This window comes from Erpetoichthys calabaricus, chromosome 5, assembly GCF_900747795.2.
Source record: "Erpetoichthys calabaricus chromosome 5, fErpCal1.3, whole genome shotgun sequence".
In the NCBI taxonomy this organism is placed as follows: Eukaryota; Metazoa; Chordata; class Cladistia; order Polypteriformes; family Polypteridae; genus Erpetoichthys; species Erpetoichthys calabaricus.
In genome coordinates this window covers 183,431,250-183,452,638 of record NC_041398.2, presented here as the reverse complement: position 1 = coordinate 183,452,638, position 21,389 = coordinate 183,431,250, and the positions used below count along the sequence as shown (strand labels likewise).

Sequence of the window (21,389 nt, the reverse complement as noted above, 5' to 3'; positions counted from 1 at the left end):
GTTATGTTGCCACCTGAGGTCTTTTGGCATCCTCTGTGTAATTCCTGTTGTCCAAGGCTGAATTGATTAAGCTGGACTACTTTTAGGCCTGTGTTTGACTTGGTAGTTATGATGGCTGCTGCTTATCTTGCAAGCTACTATGCATCATGGGAAATATACTGTAACTGTTACTTCTACATCTGCTCCAGTACTGCAGTTGCCGCCTTCTTTAGCCAAGGTCCAATACAGCACTAGGGACCTGACCTGATGGCACAGTCATAAAACACACATTGTGAAACTTGCCCAGTCTCTGCTGATATGCAGCATTTACTCAGCTGGATCTTTTCCTCTGATGTTAGGAACCCAAAAGAAGATGCCTGTATTGGTTTTTGTGTGGACTTCACAGAAGATATTCCTTGAATCCTTGTCTTCTACAACATACTGATAAGCTAATGACATGCTGACTGCCCGAAGTACAGGGTATTCCCATATTTTCTACTATACACTTTGCTAGTTAGTGCCTGTCATCAGATGTGCTTAGATGAGAACAGCCGAGATCATACTGCTTTTATTACACGACAGCCTTGCCTCTCAGATTGGCATCAGCTCTTCCTACTTTTCAAAAAGTGATATCAGCACTTTTCTGTTACTTTCCTGGTGTGCAGAATTGTTTGTATAGTATTATTATTTATGAATCAACATTGACTTAACTGTATTAAAGCCTCTCTTACATTATCTCAAAAATGAAAGGTTGCAGATACCTAATATTGAATGCCTCTGTTCACTTTCTGAGACAATTAATATCTGAAAAAGACATACATAGTTCTACTTTCCACAATGCATGCATAACACCACTACAGATAAGTATTTGCTTTTCGGCCACATTTTATGCTACTGAAGATCAGTGTTTCTCAAACTTTACCATCTCGAAATCCAGTTTTACCTTTTTAAGTTAATTGAAGATGCATAACCAAGAGTTGGTTAAATGAGCATGAATGAAACAGCTTTGGGTCCCCTTTGGTGAAGAGGTGGTTTCATGTACTTGAATGGGGGAACTAGTCTCCTGTTCCTGAAAGGTCTCTAGAATGGGGATAAATATTACGCAGCACTGTCAGCTGCCTTTGCGACCCACTAACGCACCCAATGATGGCAACCCGCAACCCAGTGGTTTAAAAAACACTGCTTCAAATTTTCACTACAACATGCCTCAGTGCTTGACTCACTGAAAATTTGCTTGCATCAACAGTTGGACATTGTTTGGATGACATATCTAAAAGGTGAAACAATTAATCCTAGATGCTACTTTGTCTTTCATTGTGGCTACGGATGCTTCTGATTGGGGATTAGGTACAATGCTTACACAGTGCTATTTATTTCTTGTTTTACTTTGTATTAAAAAAAAAACTTATGAAGTTGAAAATGAGGAAGTGTTTGGACTGTCAGGAAGTGGTGGTTATGAATATAGCATACATTGAAATTCTTACTTGCATGTCTGACCAACATGCAACAGGCTGCCACTCTCTAACACCAAAATATACAAGAAAGTATTAAAATACAAAACTTCAGCAGAAAGTGCAAATCAAGTTACCAGATAAATGTCTGTAGAGACGTTGCTTCATCTTGACAGTAAACATCAGGGTCAAGCTACTCTTGAAGCTCAAAGGTCTTAGGATGATCTGGACTGTGATTTTCATACTGGTCTATGAACCTTCTCTTCTTCTTTCGGCTGCTTCCGTTAGGGGTTGCCACTGCGGATCACCTTTTTCCATATCTTTCTGTCCTCTGCATCTTGCTCTGTTACACCCATCACCAGCATGTCCTCTCTCACCACATCCATAAACCTCCTCTTAGGCCTTCCTCTTTTCCTGGCAGCTTTATTTGTAACATCCTTCTCCCAATATACTTAGCATCTCTCCTCTGCACATGTCCAAGCCAACGCAATCTCACCTCTCTGACTTTGTCTCCCAACCGTCCAACTTGAGCTGACCCTCTAATGTCCTCATTTCCAATCCTATCCATCCTCGTCACACCCAGTGCAAATCTTAACATTTTTAACTCTGCTACCTCCAGCTCTGTCTCCTGCTTTATGGTCAGTGCTACCATTTCCAACCCATATAACATAGCTGGTCTCACTTCCGTCCTGTAGACCTTCCCTTTCACTCTTGCTGATACCCATCTGTCACAAATTACTCCTGACACTCTTTTCCACCAATTCCACCCTGTCTGCACTCTCTTTTTCACCTCTCTTCCACAATTCCCATTACTCTGTACTGTTGATCCCAAGTATTTAAACTCATCCACCTTCGCCAACTCTACTCCTTGCATTCTCACTATTCCACTGACCTCCCACTCATTTACACACATGTATTCTGTCTTGTTCCTACTGACCTTCATTCCTCTCCTCTCCAGAGCATATCTTCACCTCTCCAGGGTCTCCTCTACCTGCTCCCTACTATCGCTACAGATCACAATGTCATCAGCAAACATCATAGTCCATGGGGACTCCTATCTAATCTCGTCTGTCAACCTGTCCATCACCACTGCAAAAAAGAAAGGGGTCAGAAACAATCCCGGATGTAATCCCACCTCCACCTTGAATGCATCTGCCACTCCTATCGCAGACCTCACCACTGTCACACTTCCCTCTTACATATCCTGTACAAGTCTTACGTACTTCTCTGCTTTCTCTGTTTTCTATAAAATCTGCTGTATTTCAACAGGGCTGAGAATTCCATTTCCAACTGTACATTCTTTCTTCCCCTACCTGATTCAGCTTCAACTTCTTAACCTGGAAAGGGGTACACTGTTCTTTTCTTGTAGCAGTAGTAATATAGTATACAACTTTAACTTCCCCTGGGGGACAAATAAAGTGTAATCTAATCTGATCTATTGACATGTTTATTCTAAAATCTGTTTCTGCTGCAGACTTTGCAATTTTAATTCCTGATGAATTGGATTATTAAATAAGTTCAATAAGATGCTGTAAAGTTTTATTACAAAAAAAAAAAAAAAAACCCACTGATTTAAGGAAGTTATGTTTCCAAGCGGCTAGCTTGGATGACTGTGCTATCCACTTTATGCTATGCAACTGTGGAACTTGTTTAAGAGTATCTCCCAGACATTCCCTAAGTGTCTTCACAAGGCATACTTCTGTTCAAAAACGGACAACCTTGTAATATCTACAATCAAGTTTTTAAGCAAGTTTCCAAGAACTGAAAAAATTGTGAAGACCTAGTTTGCAACGACTGTAGCCTTTACTTTGGACAAATGACACATGATGACTCCATCTGATGCTGTGCCCAAAAACTGTTGCTTCAGTCTGTGATTTAGAGGTCGGCTTTGTGCCTTAGATTAATTCACTCAGATTTTCAGACAACTGTTTTCTGGCTGTTTGATAATAGCATTCATTTAATTCTACCTATTTTTCTGAAAGAAACAGAAAATCAATATAGTAGATGAACTAATTATCACCAGCAGGCCAATGGAACTATTCAGGAATTTAACTGATTACCTTACTTGGCAGAATTCTTCCTGACACCACCCATACATTCAGCAAAAGTCATCTGTATGTTCAAGTACATGGCTGTCAAAGTGTGTTTCATCTTTTTATTTATTTTAGTACTTTCCCAAACTAGATTTAATGGATTCAGGACTAAGAGCATTCAATATTTTTAACAGAGAGTTTTTTTCTTTCATATGAGAAGTTCCAACCTTTTTACACTATTAGGGGAACTTATTTGCTTCTCTGAGCAAATACTATGGATGTCGCCCCCCTTTGCCTGAAAGAAAGCATAATAATGTTTAGGTTATAAACAGTTAAAAAACAGTTAAAATAACTAATAACATTTTATTGGTCATTAAGAAAAAGTGAAAATAACACAAACAGTATTTAGAAGACTAACAGCTAACTTTCTTAATTTTGTCAATCTTTCCATAAATCGTTTAAAGCTGATTTCAGTCATGATAATCCACCATCGTAGGTCTGGTTACATTTAAATAAAATGTGCATAGTTGTGATGATGGTTTATTGTAAAGAAGAAAAAACAAGGTACAGTGATCCCTCGCTATATCGCGCTTCGCCTTTCGCGGCTTCACTCCATCGCGGATTTTATATGTAAGCATATTTAAATATATATCGCGGATTTTTCGCTGCTTCGCGGGTTTCTGCGGACAATAGGTCTTTTAATTTCTGGTAAATGCTTCCTCAGTTGGTTTGCCCAGTTGATTTCATACAAGGGACGCTATTGGCAGATGGCTGAGAAGCTATCCAGCTTACTTTCTCTCTCCCTCTCTCTCTCTCTCTCTCTTGCACTGAAGTAGGGGGGTGTGAGCAGGGGGGCTGTGTGCAGCTGCTTCCTGAAGGACATGCTGCACGGAGCTTCGCATACTTAAAAGCTCAAAGGGCACGTATTGATTTTTTTTATCTGTCTCTCTCTATCTCTCTCTCTATCTCTTCCTGCTCCTGACAGAGGGGGTGTGAGCTGCCGCCTTCAACAGCTTTTGTACCGGCGGTGCTTCGCATACTTAAAAGCCAAAAAGCCCTATTGATTTTTTTTTTGACTGCTTGCTTTGCACTCCTTTGAAAAGGAAGATATGTTTGCATTCTTTTAATTGTGAGACAGAACTGTCATCTCTGTCTTGTCATGGAGCACAGTTTAAACTTTTGAAAAAGAGACAAATGTTTGTTTGCAGTGTTTGAATAACGTTCCTGTCTCTCTACAACCTCCTGTGTTTCTGTGCAAATCTGTGACCCAAGCATGACATTCTAAAAATAACCATATAAACATATGGTTTCTACTTCGCGGATTTTCCTATTTCGCGGGTGGCTCTGGAACGCAACCCCCGCGATGGAGGAGGGATTACTGTATTGCAATAGACAAAACTGAAATCTTTACCAGAGTATCTGATGTAGTGTAGTACAGTAAAAAAAAATGTGTAAATGTCATAGATTTCACATAATGAATAAGGTTCAAAATACACGTTTCAGTATTCAGCTTGTGCTAGCCTTCTACTTTAAGACAACTTGGTTGTGATAATAAAAAAATGTGTCACAAAACATGTTAACACAAACCTAACTAACATATTATTCTTTAAAATGTAAAATTTCAAATGTTGCTACTGTCTCTAGATTGCTAAGACTTTAATATCTTGAATCAGTTATCACGGAGACCTCTATGCATCCATAGCTAAATAAGAGTATGGTACAAATTATACATTAGGTAATGCTTTTTGAAGATATTTTTTCGTCTTTTATGATTACATTTTATGTTTATCTAAATGAGTACATTTACTTAAATAACATGTTTTCATACATTGGATGCAGCTCAAAGCTCTTTAAAAATGTCTAAGAAATAATTACAAGAACAGAAAAACAAACTCAGTTAGTTAATAATAATAATGGATAACAAAAATCAATTTGGGCCTAAATAACATAGATATATAATTAGCAGAAAAGTAGAGTCCTTATATTGTACATAGTATTATAGTCTAAGATATGTACAATGACTGTGATGATCAAGTCAGATGGCTAGTAGGACAGAAAAAATAAAAAGCTCCAGATAAGCTGGAGAAAAAAAACAAAATCTGCAGGAATTCCATGGCCAAAAATCCACCCATCCCTACTAGGCATTCTACTTAACATGAATGTTTCTTAGTTGTTAGGAGTAGGAAGACTTAAGTGGTGAGCCATGACTGTAATGTAAATAAATAACAAACATAAAAGTCCAAAAAAAAAAAAAAAAGCTAACATCGGTAACTAAATACATGAAAACTTCATAGAAAACTACAGTTACATTCACAAACTATTTGATTGAGGCACTTAAAGGACAGGATTTGTCACTTTTATCTTGGAAAACAAAATAGTGCCAACTGTTATTTCTGTGTTTTTTAACTGAACAGGGAATTGGGGGTATTATAATAGTCTCAACCTTAGGCAGCAGTCATGGCCAAACATATTTTGCTATGTTGGATTATCAGAAGAGACACTACACCTATTGCGCTAATACTTTACTCTCCTAATACAACAAATCTTAATATTGCAAAGAGTGAATAAAAGAATTTTGATCTAGTTACATCAAATACCAAATGCAGTTTCTTTCCAACTTAACAATTAAAAGTTCACAGTGCAGCAAATCAAAAATTTTTATCCCCCATAAAGCACTTATTGTGGGTGAAATGTTTATATATAAAATATATGTATTAAGATCTCTCAGTAAGAAAAACAAAACATACATAACACAGGTGTTGCCAGTTTTTTAGGTTTTATAGCACAAATCTTCATTTTAGAGCTCAGGTTTTAACATAACTTTGTTAACAGTAATATGTTTCTATATGAATAAAATCAAAACATCACAGAGCCATTCTTGTCCACATAGGTTTCTGAATTTGGACTTAAATTAACTGATCTTGCAAAGACTTTTTACTGTGAGGATCTGTTAATACAAGCAATGTTGTACAGATTTTTTCAATAATTTAAGTAGTGTCAGAAACACTAAATTAGCATCAAACTCTTTGTACATACTCAAAATTGCCTATGCAAAATTCTTTGGCATATTTACACAGAGTAAAATACTTTCAGCTCCGTTAGTAGACCTGATGTCACTGAGCATAATTAGTTCTGCCAAATCTGAAATCCATACCCAAAATTAGCTCCTGTCTTCTCCTGTCAAAGTGAGCAGACACAGAGATGCATTCTCACAGATGCCTGCGGTTTCTTAATGCTTTGCTTGGTTTCAATGGGCTTGGGTTGATAGGAAGAAAATTCTGTGCAGTGTGAAAAATTCATTCTCTAAATCTAAAATTATTTGAATGTGGGGAGCATCTGATAAATATAGCGAGCTGACTAGAAGAGCTGGCATTATGAGCATAAAGTGGATAAATGCAACTTGTGCACAGTTATTGCAGCTATGTTTTACATGACAATGTCATATAAACCACCATCATAACTAGTACACTAATATTTATCATACTTTTGTGGAATTAATTGCAATATCACAGACTTTATTTTCATTTGGGATAGTGTATAATAGCGTACCTAGCTTTAGCAAGGCACACAGTTTACCACAGTTTTTTTTCCTGGTTCTTACAACACAAAATGGGTGCTTTTTTTGCAGTTGAAAGCAGTCAATTAGGCCCCAGTTACAGAACAGGTCACTTGGGCAAATAACTAGAGAGGGATGCGCTTGAGTCATTGCAGCCAACTGTGCATGTTGCTGCAAAAATACATCTCCACGCAGGGAGGTCCTGGGACAAAACTCATGCTCTCCTTACTGTGAGGCAGTTGCGATACCACTTAAAAAACAGTAAAATGATGCATCATTCCAGTTACTGGTATCACCAAATGAGTAAGACTACAGTAAATGTTGGGGCCATAACTCTGGGTCTAACCACCAAAAAGTAATTACATGACATTCTCCTTTCAAAGACTACAGTATATCGAAAACAATGTTGCATATGTTTTAACAAAAACTCAAATTTATTTATATAATACCAGCTTTACCATCCTTACACTGATCACCTGTTAATGAGAGGATCCATTTTAAGAACCTACTCTTAGTTTACAAATATATTGCTGGTATTGCTCCTTTCTACTTACCACACATAAATTTATTAGTTCTTTGTGTTCTGCATCCTCTAACCTTCTGGCTATTCCATGGAAGAGATTGTGCACAATAGGTGACTGCGCCTTTTGTTCTACTAAGCCTCGCCTGTAGAACAAGCTCCCACAGTATATCCAAAGCTCTGCAATAGAGACTATTTTAAAAAAGAATTGAAGGGATTCTCTGTTACAATGTGATAATCTATAACAATATTTATTTCTGTTTAATTCTGTTGAATTTTCTTACCTACATTTTTAAATTGTATTATTGTTTATATTTATTGTTTTATTTATCTTTATTTGTAACACACCTAGTGATGACTGTTATTTTAGTATGCTATATAAATAAACTCTATTACAACTATTGTCTGGCCCCCTTTAATTATTGATCAAAAATATTGGAGTAGTCTCTTTTTTTTATTATTTCATCGAATTAAATGAAATTACAGTGTAACAAACAGTGACATGAGGCTAGTTCACCTACATGAATATACAGAACACAAACAAATCTATATTATTTATATAAATGGTCAAAGGTTATTTCTACAATAAAAAGAAACAAAAGTAAGCAACACAATTTTTTGGCCTTACAACCTTCATTCAGGTGTTTAATATTACTAATATCAGAATTATTCAATGTACTAGCAGTAGATGTCCCATGTGAATCAACGTTATAAAACTATAGCTTAAGACTCTTCAATCATGTCTGCAGGTCAATATATACTTAAGCCACACTTAACAAACATGGTCCTTGACAATCCCTATCTTCAAATGTTTTAAAATATATAACAGGTCACCATTTGACTTTTTAGGTAACATATTATCACAATCATTTACCTGTAGATAAACAAAAAAATTTCATAATAATTTAAGAACACAATTTGCACTCTATACATTATTTTAGCTTCACCTTTAATTAATTCCTTTTGAGGTACTTTAAATAGTTAAAATGATAGTAATTAGACATCTTCTGGTCTTCTACTTGAGGCAATTACTGACTTAGTTAAGGAATAACTAATAGAAAGAAGATTTCAGACAAATACTTTCTTCAGCCCAGTGTCACCTGTCACCATACAGGGACAGTAAGACAGACTTACCAGCCCACAGACAAAAAATAGTCCTATTGTTTGGTGCAAATACCACAAGACCAATCAAGAATAGCCTGTGCTCAAGGTTGCCGATTAAACATACAAATTGGAAACATCTTTTTGATGGGTTTAATACAATTATATGTCACAAAAGTAGTGTTAGGCCTAAAAGTAATTAAGAACTTGAGACATTTAGTGAATATGTGGGTCCACTTACTGCTTGAAAGGAATTAGAAGTCAAGCAAAATGACACCTTTTATTGGCTAACTGAAAAGACTACAATATGCAAGCTTTTGAGGAAACTCAGGCCCCTTCTTCATGCATTACATCATGCCCGAAGGAAAAAGAAAGAAAAAAAATCATGTACTGTATAGGCCAAGTGGCTGGATTAGGACAATCATGAGTGTTAAGAGTAAGAGCAGGGTCCTCGATACCTCATACTGAATACGCGCGTGACAAAATGGTTGCACCCACATTAATTCTTCATTGTAACGATCATTTTCACCTGACACGTTTAACTGCAACTGATGTCCTGTGCAGGACCTTCATTCTTGCATTTTAGAAATGCAATATACCACCTTCGTGCGAAAAACATCACTGCAGTCATGCACAGGCAATTATTTTCGCTAAGCTAAATCCTTGCACTGCGTAATTCCCTACTGAGAAGCTCGTGATGAATCGATTTTTAAAAATCAATGCATAATTAAACAAATATTGAGAGCAACCTTGCGATCTCAAAGGACAGACGACTGCTCTGTTTGCTAAACCTACGTCTGGCGCCCTTGTCTAGATTAGGGATTAGTCGACTGTGTGCAACAAAATGTGAACGAAGCGGAGTTTAGACTATACTTAAACGCCCTCAATCTGAAACTTGTTGCTTAAGTGTGCGGTTAAGGAGCCTGAAGTGAGGGGCGTGGCGTGCAAACACCCTGTAGTGCTCGCGTCCGGTACGTAGATATTTGGCAGCGCTTCCCTGCTGCTGAAAACGCCTTATTGAGCATTCCCACCTCTTCCACACACCCAACACATCCAAACCTACTAGAGGCTTCCTGCAACCCCAGCGAGCGCAGGTTACTCTGCACGGTACTGCCTGTAATAGGAGTCTGGCAGATTATACCACTGCGTTAGCTGCAGGGGGGGAGGGGGAGTTCAGAGGAGGGACTGTCATTATCCATTTTCGTTTAACAATCAAAGGACCCTGCAATTGGATTGCGTCAGAATCGGTCAAGTTTTACTCAGCAAATAGTACGATGCATACCATTATTTTGTCATTGTTTCCTTGTGATAAATGAGGAATATATTTCTTTGCGTCCCCTGTCCACCCAAATCGGAAAACCGCAGTTGGGGGGGGCTTGAGTGCCCGGATGCTCCTGAGAATTTGAGAGTTTCTCGCCGTTTGGCAAGATTAGAAGTGTAACTGGGAGCTGCCGCTGGAAGTAAAATTAGGCGCAGACGTGTAGAAGATGGTGCTCGGATAATTCAACGAAAAACGCCTGGAAGTGATGTGACAACTAAGACATGGACCTCTAGTACGGGAGCTGTAATGTTGAAGCTCATGGCAAGCGATTTAAACTCGGCGTTTTAATCTAGACCATGGCTACACGGTCGAGGTAAGCAATACACTTTTCAGGTTATCAATAAAGTGGAAGTATTAAATATTTAACGCTTAAGTACACTTTTGCTCAGACATTAAAGATGTCGTACTATTCTGATGGGTAACTACTGCACTGACGACTGACATGGAACTAGCTGCTTAATTAGCGTGCTTGTACAGTAATTCGAGTGCGAGTATGTGTGCTCCAGTCCCGAGCGTAACTTTCAGTTGCTTACGTTAATTAGGCGGAGTAGGTGAATGCTTTGCCAGGTTTTATAATTTGAGTAAATCGTTCTGAGCTACTTATATACCATTTGGAACAGATGGAGAAAAAAGCATATATGATTGCGCTTTTCAAATTCTTTCGTACTTCTCTGATCTGTAATGGAAATCTTGTATTGGCATTATCGTGTAACTTCAGGTTAAGAGAGAGGAGGGGTGCTTAAAAACACCACAGCAAGTCCTTAGGCAAGTACGTGGTGTATTTGTACGCTGTTGTGGGGCTGTACTGGTAACGCAGAATGTGGACGAGATCAGATCGGTATATTTTCAGGGCGACCAGTGATAAATCACTCACTTAAACCCGTGGGGGGCGGGGGTAATAGCGTTTTAGACAGCAGGCAAAAATCGCTTCGCAAGCAGCGCTGCAGCTTCGTACGCGAGGACAGGGATGGGGGCAGGGGTAGTGTAGTAGCCTTGGGCCTTCTGGGAAAGCTTTAAGCCTTTCTCAACTTTTGGAAGTGTATTGCTTGCATGTGTCATCAAATTTATTTGTCTACAGCGTCTGCATTCAAATCTTGCAATCTCCAGAGCGCATAGATTTACTCTTGTGGAAAACAATTTCAGTAGAAAAGAGTGAACAGCCAATCAGTTTCCAGTAACTTCGCTTACCTTGTGTACTACTTTCTGCATTATTTACATGTGCTGTTTTTTTTTTTTTTCCAAACTTAACATCTGGATCAATTCTGCTTATTGCCCGTTTGCACTTATGCCTGATACATTTATATGGCGTCATTAATTAGAATGTGAATTCTAAAGTTAATGGCTTTGTAGAATTAGAGTAAGCCCGATTATTTGTCAATAAATTGAGCAGAGAAGTGTGGATTGCTACATTTAGTCATGTTTTACCAATATACAGTCTGAATGATGCCAATCTATACAATACCAGTAAAAAAAATCTCCACTTCCAGCTTTGAACTTTTAAGTTCTTAAGGGTCTGGCAACATTAGGAGTGGTTAATGGTGATAGTGAGATTGCATTCTTAATGATTAGAGTTGATCAGCAAAATATACCTTTTTGCTTAATATTTTTATAGAAATTTACATTGCTGTTGGTTTAGGCGATGATTTTTCTCAGCGCCCGTGATGTTTTGTAAGACCAGCATGCTATCAGGTAGGTGTTATAGCCATTTACAAAACCTGAATGCAAGTCTGCTGTAAGATCGTTGCCATGACCCGATTGATACTTCAGTTGTATTTCGATTTTGCATGCCTAAAAAAAAAAAAATTGCAGTAATTTTATTTGAGGGGTACATTAGCTGACTGTAATGAATACTGGAAATATACCGCTGATCCTTTTGAGCTGGCAGCTAAGAATTGCATGGCTAATTTGCATGCATAGTTAGCTGTGTGCCCATCTAAGATCTCAAAACAAGCCTTAAATGAGTCCTCCCCTTGTCAGAAAACAGAAGAGGGCATGTGAAAATAATCATAATGAAAAGTGTATTACCATTTACAAGGCATCTCTTTTTTTTTCTTGATGGAAGATAAAAGTGTGAAGTATTTCCACAGATACATAGGAAACAAAATTCCCTGGTAAACTTGGAGCCACTGCTTCAAACAATAGAATGAGCCAGTCCTATGCTGCATGCTGCTGCCAAGTGGCATGGCCAATGTGTGCCCCAAAATTGGAACTCTGATCACTGTTTTATTTACTTAGTGCTAGTTTGTGGCCATTTGTTGTATTTGTTTGTGGTATTCATTTTGTCTGCACCTTTTGTTGTTTAAGGTACGGTTGGGCAGTGGTTCACAGCTCAAATCACATTTGTGACCAAAGTAATTGTTCTAGCATAGTTGGCAGATGCTTTCCTAGCCCACAGAGACACTTTAAAGAGTATTTCATCACAATAATCCACTCAAGACTAGGTCAGTCCCTCCTACCCCATTAACTTCAGTGCATTTTGTGGGGTTCAGCAAAGTTCCTGAACATTTCCGTGATTTTGCCAAACTCATGGTGAAGGAAACTATTTGGGGTTCACTCATCACTATTGATAATGCAGTAACTTAACAAACAGACTTTGCCTTTTTAATTTGCATGGACCTTTCCTGTCCAGTGCCACTGTATTATACCTGAATAACACAATACAGTCTGGTTTATCCATCCATCCATTATCCAACCCGCTGTATCCTAACTACAGGGTCACGGGGGTCTGCTGGAGCCAATCCCAGCCAACACAGGGCGCAAGGCAGGAAACAAACCCCGGGCAGGGCGCCAGCCCACCGCAGCAGTCTGGTTTATTTACTCTTTTTTTTTTCTTTTTTTTTTTTTTTTTTTTTTTTTTTTTTTTTTTTTTAACAAGCAAAGTAAAATGTGAATTTTTTTAATCCCTTATGCGTTTTTGCCATTAACACTTGTTAGGAAGTTGTCGGTAAAGTGGTATCACATGAAAACACAGCTTAGCATACAATAACCAGCATCACAAAAGCTTGAAGTGTACCATCAGAAAAGGATATAAGACTGCCTGATAAATACAGTTTATAAACAGAATTGCAACAAAGCTTGCAGATAATGAAGTGAAAGGAAGGTTTAGAACTGGGTTTGGTCAAATTTTCTGATTGACTTGGGTAGTTGCTTTAGGACTTAAATATTAAAATCTGTAGTTAGTAAGGTTTTGGATTTTATGTGCATCATTGAAGATCTGTATAGAACCAGAATTGAATGAAGTTTTAGAACAGAATTCAGATCTTCTGTAGTGTTGGATTGTTACTAAAATTTTGACTTTGATATCGACATCTGCTTTGACACTTCTCAGTACCAGTATAAAAACAGTTCTAAAGCCAAGTAACTGATAACTCCAAAACACCCTGTTCTACTCCAGCTTTCTTGGTGTGCCTCACAGTTGCTCGGCTCGCTTGTGCACTGCACTATTCACTGTTTCCCTATCGATAACTGTGAAGTTCCGATTGTGTCAAGACATGTAGCTTCATTTTGTGAAGTCTGCAAAACAAAGCCTTTTCCACGACTGTAATAGCAAGGTTTGAGGGAAGTGGGATTGAAAGAAAAGCTAACATTATTTTCGGTACTGAAAATCCCGAAATGCTGTTTCCGTACTATTTTAAAATTTGGGGTTTTGGTGCTTTTCTGGTACCTGAATACTGCACAACCCTAATCTGCCATCAGTGAAACTTCTTTCTGTTTTATTGTAAATAGAGAGGTACATTCTTTCCCACTCCTGTTTGTTTAATGGCCATTTTGGTTGTTTGCTCTCTCAAACCAAACTGATATAAAGGATGCAATAATTTAAAAAAGAGTCTTGAGTTGAGTAGTGAATTGCATACATATACTTTACTGTAGATATCTGGGTCATTTTGCCTACGTTTTAATTGTACAAGGGTAAACAAGGAGATGCTGGTACTAAAGGAGTAAAGGCAATTCTGTATGAAAAAAGAATGGCATGTTCAGAAAACAAAGTAATTACATTGGTGTAAACCGGTTGTGAATCTTTGGATTCATTTTAATACTGACGTGAACTTTAATGTTGATGCTACAAGTGAGAGCATGGAAGCCTGAAATTTGTGTATGTTTCCACTTTTGGAATGGGATGGCAGGAAAATTACAATTGCATAGCTTTTTCTGCAGTTGCAGGTTCCATACATTTTTATTAATGTGAATTTCCCATTGGGATCTATCTATCTATCTATCTATCTATCTATCTATCTATCTATCTCTAACTCTATCTCTAACTCTATCTCTATCTCTAACTCTATCTCTAACTCTATCTCTAACTCTATCTCTAACTCTATCTCTAACTCTATCTCTAACTCTATCTCTATCTCTAACTCTAACTCTAACTCTAACTCTAACTCTAACTCTAACTCTAACTCTAACTCGGACTGGGTGATGTGGACTTACTTTGATATTGCAGGTAGTTTGAACAAAACTCTAATATTCTACAGGGTGGTCCAGATCTAATTATGCAATCATTGCATTGCATTAAAAGTTGCATAGTTGGATCTGGACCACCCTGTATGTATCTCTAGGTTCTCAAAAAAGCTTAAAAGATTAGCACCATACATACCACAGATCTAGTATATTTTCTTGCATTAATAATATGAAATATTAGGAAAGGAAATGGCTTATTTTTCCCCCAAAAACTGGAAATTTCATGAATAGCTGTACCTCAAAGATAATTCTCAAATAGCATTTCACCCCCAACCATTTTTATGTTGGATCTCGTTTTCTTGTGAATTTCTATTGTGGACAGGGCCTTGCCTGCCTTGATCAATGTCTATCAGTTGGTAAACACTGCTATCTCTCTGTCTCTCTCTCTCTCTGTTTGACTGTTTTTTTTATAAGGAAATACAAAGCTTTTAATTCATTACCTCGCAAGTCACAGATCATAATACATGTACATGTGTGTATTGTATATGTATTTTTAAAGATTTACATAATGTGTAATGGTTCCAAATGATGTATTAGAATATACAAGTCTATTATGACTCTGTATAGAAAATCAAAGAATCTAATCCTTTTATTGCCTATTTTTAAAACATGAATATATTCAACTCTTCAGCCTGATGACATTTTATTTATGAGTGGTCTAATGTAAATAATGAAACAAAACAGTTAATTAACCCTTGGAGGCCTATGGGGTAAAGTGAGCTGTTCAGGCATTTGAGACACACTCTAATATTTCATCAAATTTACAAGCACTGATTCCCAATTGTTCTATATTTTCATATTCTACACAAACTCAGCTTCAATAATATATAAAATTTCAGGTCTTTAGACTGATCAGAATTTATTAACATGCTCCTGAATAAAGGAAATCAATAATCGGTAGTTCTGGGCGGTATTTTCCGTACGTTGCTTAAATCATCTGAGATCAGATGCCTGATCTTGGATGAGTTAATGCCGGTGAAACTCATCCGGGATAAGTCGGTTTTTCAAACACAGCCGCGTAGTAGATTAGTCTAGCTGGATCTAATCATCCGAGATGAATGTGCATGCCCGCGCTGAGTGAAAAGCCCATATATATTGAGTCTAGAAAACATGATTAGCAAGGCTTTGATAGGCTGCAACAAAATGACGAAAGAACGGGCGCATTTTTTTTCATACAAGCTGTGTGTGTGTGGGTGTGGGTGGGTGTTAGTTAGTTACTCAAAGGATTTCAAGATTTAATATGCACAAAGGGTTACACTGCAAAAGCAGCCCAAACCAGAAAAGACGGCTGGCAAAAAGTGGCCGACAAATTAAACGCGTGTGCATTGTACTTACTGAAAGCAGCGTTTCATTTCCTATGTGTCAGATTAATTATTATTTAATATGTCATAATTCCAGATCAAACATGAGCACAAGGAGAACATGGGAACAGGTTAAAATGAAGTACAAGAATATACTTCAAACTGGTAAATATTGGTATATAACTATTTAAAGAATTGTTGACATAAAGAATCATATATAATGTAAAGAACATTAATTTTTAAAGCTAATAAGAAGGCAGACAAGCAAAAAACAGGTGGAGGTCCATGCGGTCCAGACCTAACCTCTGCAGAAGAGTTGGCTATCCAGCAAAATGCCCATTGCCCTGTTTTTGAGGGCATTCCAGGGGGAAGCTCCTCCTCAGAATCAGTGGCAGGATGCAGTGGTCACTTCATTTCAGGTTGTAGCGGGGCCACATAGTTAGTGTTAAATGTCAGTTCGGAGTGCGTCTCGTTTCATTGTCCCGTTTACTGTTTGTATGTGTATCAGTTAATGCCGTCCCCGTAAAGGGGGACGGATGATGGAAGGAGACCACAGCCACAAACCTGGAAAACACCTGTCCTTAATTAGTCAATCACAGCCGTCACAGGACTATTTAAGCCAGCAGGAGGAGAAGGAAGAGGAGAGGAGAGTAGGAGATTTTTTTCACATTCACGACCACGAGCCACCTGTTATTTTCCACATCCCGCATTTTCATCCAGTTTGTTTTTCCATCCGCCGGACTTGCATCAAGGACCTCATCACGAGAGACCCCGGGGTCGGAGTTAATCATCCACCACGCACCGAGGATTCACGGTGAGACTGCTCCATTTTTTCCGGGGAAAATCAAACGACTCATTTTCACTAATTCAGTCAACCGCATTCAGGACGGTTTCTTTATTACCGGACTCACGTTCACATTCATTTCAATATATCATTCAATTTTTGTCATTCGTGTTGTGTGTTTATATGTTACAGGGACAAGGGAGGGTTTTTTGTTGTATTTATATTTGGTGGTGTCTTGTTGTTGCTGGGGTGGAGGGATATTTATATTTATGTTTCTATTTTTTGTATGTCTTGTTTCATTTAATACATTTAATCCATTTAATTTTACATCCTGTTTTTGTGTACAGTAATCCCTCCTCCATCGCGGGGGTTGCGTTCCAGAGCCACCCGCGAAATAAGAAAATCCGCGAAGTAGAAACCATATGTTTATATGGTTATTTTTATATTGTCATGCTTGGGTCACAGATTTGCGCAGAAACACAGGAGGTTGTAGAGAGACAGGAACATTATTCAAACACTGCAAACAAACATTTGTCTCTTTTTCAAAAGTTTAAACTGTGCTCCATGACAAGACAGAGATGACAGTTCCGTCTCTCAATTAAAAGAATGCAAACATATCTTCCTCTTCAAAGGAGTGCGCGTCAGGAGCAGATACTGTAATGTCAGAGAGATAGAGAAAAGCAAACAAATCAATAGGGCTATTTGGCTTTTAAGTATGCGAAGCACCGCGGCACAAAGCTGTTGAAGATGGCAGCTCACACCCCCTCCGTCAGGAGCAGAGATAGAGAGAGACAGAGTTTGTTTTTCAATCAAAAATCAATACGTGCCCTTCGAGCTTTTAAGTATGCGAAGCACCGTGCAGCATGTCGCTTCAGGAAGCAGCTGCACAGAAGGTAGCAACGTGAAGATAATCTTTCAGCATTTTTAGACGAGCGTCCGTATCGTCTAGGTGTGCGAACAGCCCCCCTGCTCAATCCCCCTACGTCAGGATCAGAGAAAGTCAGCGCAAGAGAGAGAGAGAGAGAGAGAGAAAAGTAAGTTGGGTAGCTTCTCAGCCATCTGCCAACAGTGTCCCTTGTATGAAATCAACTGGGCAAACCAACTGAGGAAGCATGTACCAGAAATTAAAAGACCCATTGTCCTCAGAAATCCGCGAAGCAGCGAAAAATCCGCGATATATATTTAAATATGCTTACATATAAAATCCGCGATGGAGTGAAGCCGAGAAAGGCGAAGCGCGATATAGCGAGGGATTACTGTACTTATATTTTCACCGTCGATTGTGGGGAAAAGTTTAATTGGTTAGAAGTACGGCTTGATAGTTAGATTATTTCTCAGTAAATCATCCAGGCCACAGGTCTTGGAGGTGTAGCTGCCGGCTGGGTAAAGGGGTCGGCCGTTACAAGGTAAAGCATGGTCATGGCATATATTTGTCCTCAATGTGTGCTATATGTATGTTCCATATAGCCCTTTTTTTTTTTTTTTTTTTTTTTGTGTTGGGTCAGTTGCAGGGAATGTCATATCCCTAGAACCTGTGTCTGACCAACGAGATATTGACACAGGTCAAATATTTGAAGAAGACACTGTGTCTGATTATTCATAAGGAGGAGAGGTACATTTTCCAAATCAAACTCCACTCTGATCAGTCCCTTGTGCCCCAATCACATTTGGAAATCCTGGGTAATGAGAATGTTAGGCTGATTGTGAGTTTCTTCATGGAACTGTGGGTGTTTTAGCCTGTGTATTACCTACCTGCAATGGCATGAAACGCCTCTTTTATGGTCTGCACACGCAGGTGTCCAGGAAACACTATGAAAACCCAAAGGAAATATTTCAGAGCCAAACAGACTTTACGAATTGCCTGGCAAACTGCACTTTTAGATAGATTTTCCGCATCGCCTACAGTATATAAAAAAAGTGCCGCTTGCAAAAAACGTCAAAGCAATGCATACTGTCAATGTGGTTGTGTGAGCCTGACTTCGCTGAGTTTGACTTCGAATATAAGGTCCTAATAAATTTTTGAGGTACAATATTCCCCCTCGGCTAAAGCGGGATCTTTCGAAAAGAATTTCCTCCGGGAGCAATAAAGGATCTTGCCGATCACGCAGAACCCTCTCTATATGAAATTCTCTTCTTATAATTTGTGTTCCAATGTCAATTGGTCGCTCATTCATGTACTGCGAAGTCATGACTGAATGAATTCCATGCACAGACACTGATTAAGTGTGTGAGCTAATCCTTGTTTACGTAGAACAAACCTGCTCCGAGCAGGTTTGAGGATTTGGATGTGTTGCTATGACAACACATCCAGCAAGAGTTTCGAAAAACCGACAGATCCAGGATCATGCCAAATCGTCAACAGTTACATCCGGCTAAACGAGTAATCCACGTACGAAAAATACCCCCCTGAACATTCAAAGATAACTTGAGAAGAACAGCCATTTTACATTTTGATTTAAATCTTTTTGTTTGATAAATCTGTTTCTCTTGGCTTTTTTAATATAAAATATTTAAACAAGTTATCTTGGACATAGTTAAAAAAAAAAAAAAAAAACTACAAAAAAATGTCAGCACAGTGCCCATTTTCTAAACCTAATTTGAATAGTTTTCATAAATACGTATGATATGATGGAATTTACAAATTAGCTTCTCACACCTGAGCCAAGGTGACTACCCCAGTTACGCCCAGATACAAAGGGCTGTCAAAGACCTGTCAAGTCAAAAAAAAAAAAGATACGAAAAGCCTTGGAGACACTCTGTTCACAATATCAGTGAATTTACATGCACACACATAATCACGTTAAAGTGAATAACCTGATTAAGAGGGGAAACATGATTTCTAATTATCTACAATTGCAAGTTCAAGTAATCTGGAGTTCTGCATTGGCAAAGTACTACAATATCATTAATATGCACAAAACAAAAAGTCAAATGTCATCATTGGGCACCATAATTTAGCAAAAAGCATGTCACCTGTGAAAATTTGGTTGTTTTATAAATATGTTTAGACAGTTTAATGCTTTATTTATAGGTTTTTGTTACCAGATTAATTCAGCTTACTCTTTTCTGCTTGGCTGTGTGATTGAGCCCTGCAAAGGAAAAATAATAGCACAGATATTTTTACTTCAGTAAAATAAGTATTAAATTCGGTTACTTGATGCCTAAATAAGTAATCAGAATACATAATGCACGTTACTTTTAACACATCACTGTACAGCCCTTGAGATTGTATTGCTGAGTTTAGCACTGTACATTCTGCCCATCAACACATTTAGCTATTTATATAATATTGAGACAATTTTTTTTTTTCAGACAGGAGAAGGAATAAAGCATTCACCTGGACATTTGCTCCTGGAAGTGTATTTTGTTCACATTTCTTTCCGTGGCTAATGAAAGTGCGTGTAAAGCAAATACATGCGTAGCTGACAGAGTGCAAGGGACACATGCAGACTACAAAATCCTTAACAGTAACCTGATTAAGGGTTTACGTGGCCACATAATCAGATTATTTGAAGAGAAATCTACCTAATAGATAAATTACGACTAAAGAACAATAAACAAAACGTTGCAACCATGTATCTTTGTATGCAAAGTTTCTTACCTTATGACAGAAGATGCACTTTCATTGTTATCTGACTCGCTCTTTGATAATTCACGGTCTAAATCATCATCATCCCTAAGGAAAAAAAAACGTTGGCTGACTTGCTGAACATTCAGTGTATTTCTGAATCCTGCCTTGTTGTCTGTTAGAATGACTTACTAGTATGATTCATCTATACTTTGTTGACATTCATTGGCTGGTCACATACAATTGTTTTGGAGTGGATAGCAGTTTTTTTTTTATTTGCATGTGAATGGGAGGTCATTTACCTGTTTCCAACAAATAATTTTTTTTAGTAAAATGGCAGCCGATTTGTTCATTTAAGCTACTTTAACATACTTCATACTGTATGAAAATGATCAGGTTTTAAAGTACAATTTCTAGGCTTTATAATAGTGTTTTTTACCATGATTTTAGGTTTCAGTTTCACTTGGCAAAGTTGAAAATATTTAAGACACGTACAATAGAATGGTTTAACCCTGGAAGGGATAAACAGCACCAGATAATGAATAAATTACAGTATCTTCACAATGCTTTTGACAGTTCAGGTTAAAACAGTTTTGGAAATGTGTCGCCAGTTTTTGAAATAGAATTACAAAACAAATCTAACAATACAAAAACCTGTAGCAAAGTAATTTGCATTTATCTACAAAGGCACAGAAGAAACACCAGTGTTTCTTCCATATCCCAAACACTGCCACATACCATGTTTAAAGATGTGAATGAGCACTCTTTAGAAATGTATAATATACAGTATAACTAAAATAAACCTCATAAAGAATGCATAGACATTAGCTAATCTATTTAAATAATTTTATTTTTGTTTGAAACTCTATATATACTTTGGTTTGATTGTTGATTCATGCTACTTGGGGGGAAACACACTTAAACATTGCAAACTGCTGATTCTTAAGCAGTGTGCCTGAAATTAAAGGATGAGGTCTTACACTTGGCGTACACATGTCACTCCTGGTGTGATATGAATTACTGGCTAGTGCAGTTCTTTGATCACAAACATTACAACTATTTCCTGGTTGCAAGTTAAGTAGGCAAGTGTGCTTTAAAATATGGTAGTCACAGCAGCTCATTTTATAGAAATTTTCTTAGCAGGGACCTGTTTTGCCAGAGGGACAGAAAAGCACATTGCAGGCTGTCCACGTGCCAGGATGACCCTTTCTTATGTGGTAACATATCTTTAGATGCTGTACTGCTTGAACTGTCATTCTGAGAAAATCGTACCATTTACAAAGAGCAGTGCTAACCCTACAAGTTCTAACTGACTCC

At 37.9% G+C, this 21,389-nt stretch overlaps 1 protein-coding gene across 3 annotated transcripts in view; it reads left to right on the top strand.

Annotated features, from left to right (window-relative positions):
• The first annotated feature begins 9,964 nt into the window (after positions 1-9,964).
• The window catches only part of aff1 (AF4/FMR2 family, member 1), a 188,129-nt gene continuing 176,704 nt past the window's right edge, over positions 9,965-21,389 (top strand). Inside the window, exon 1 of one of the 3 annotated variants that reach the window (XM_051928076.1) lies at positions 9,965-10,274. In XM_051928076.1, coding sequence (XP_051784036.1) covers positions 10,258-10,274 — 17 coding nt within the window. In that variant the 5' untranslated portion in view covers positions 9,965-10,257. The remainder of the gene's footprint in view (positions 10,275-21,389) is intronic. The other 2 variants (XM_051928077.1, XM_028802290.2) reach the window with 2 other exon arrangements.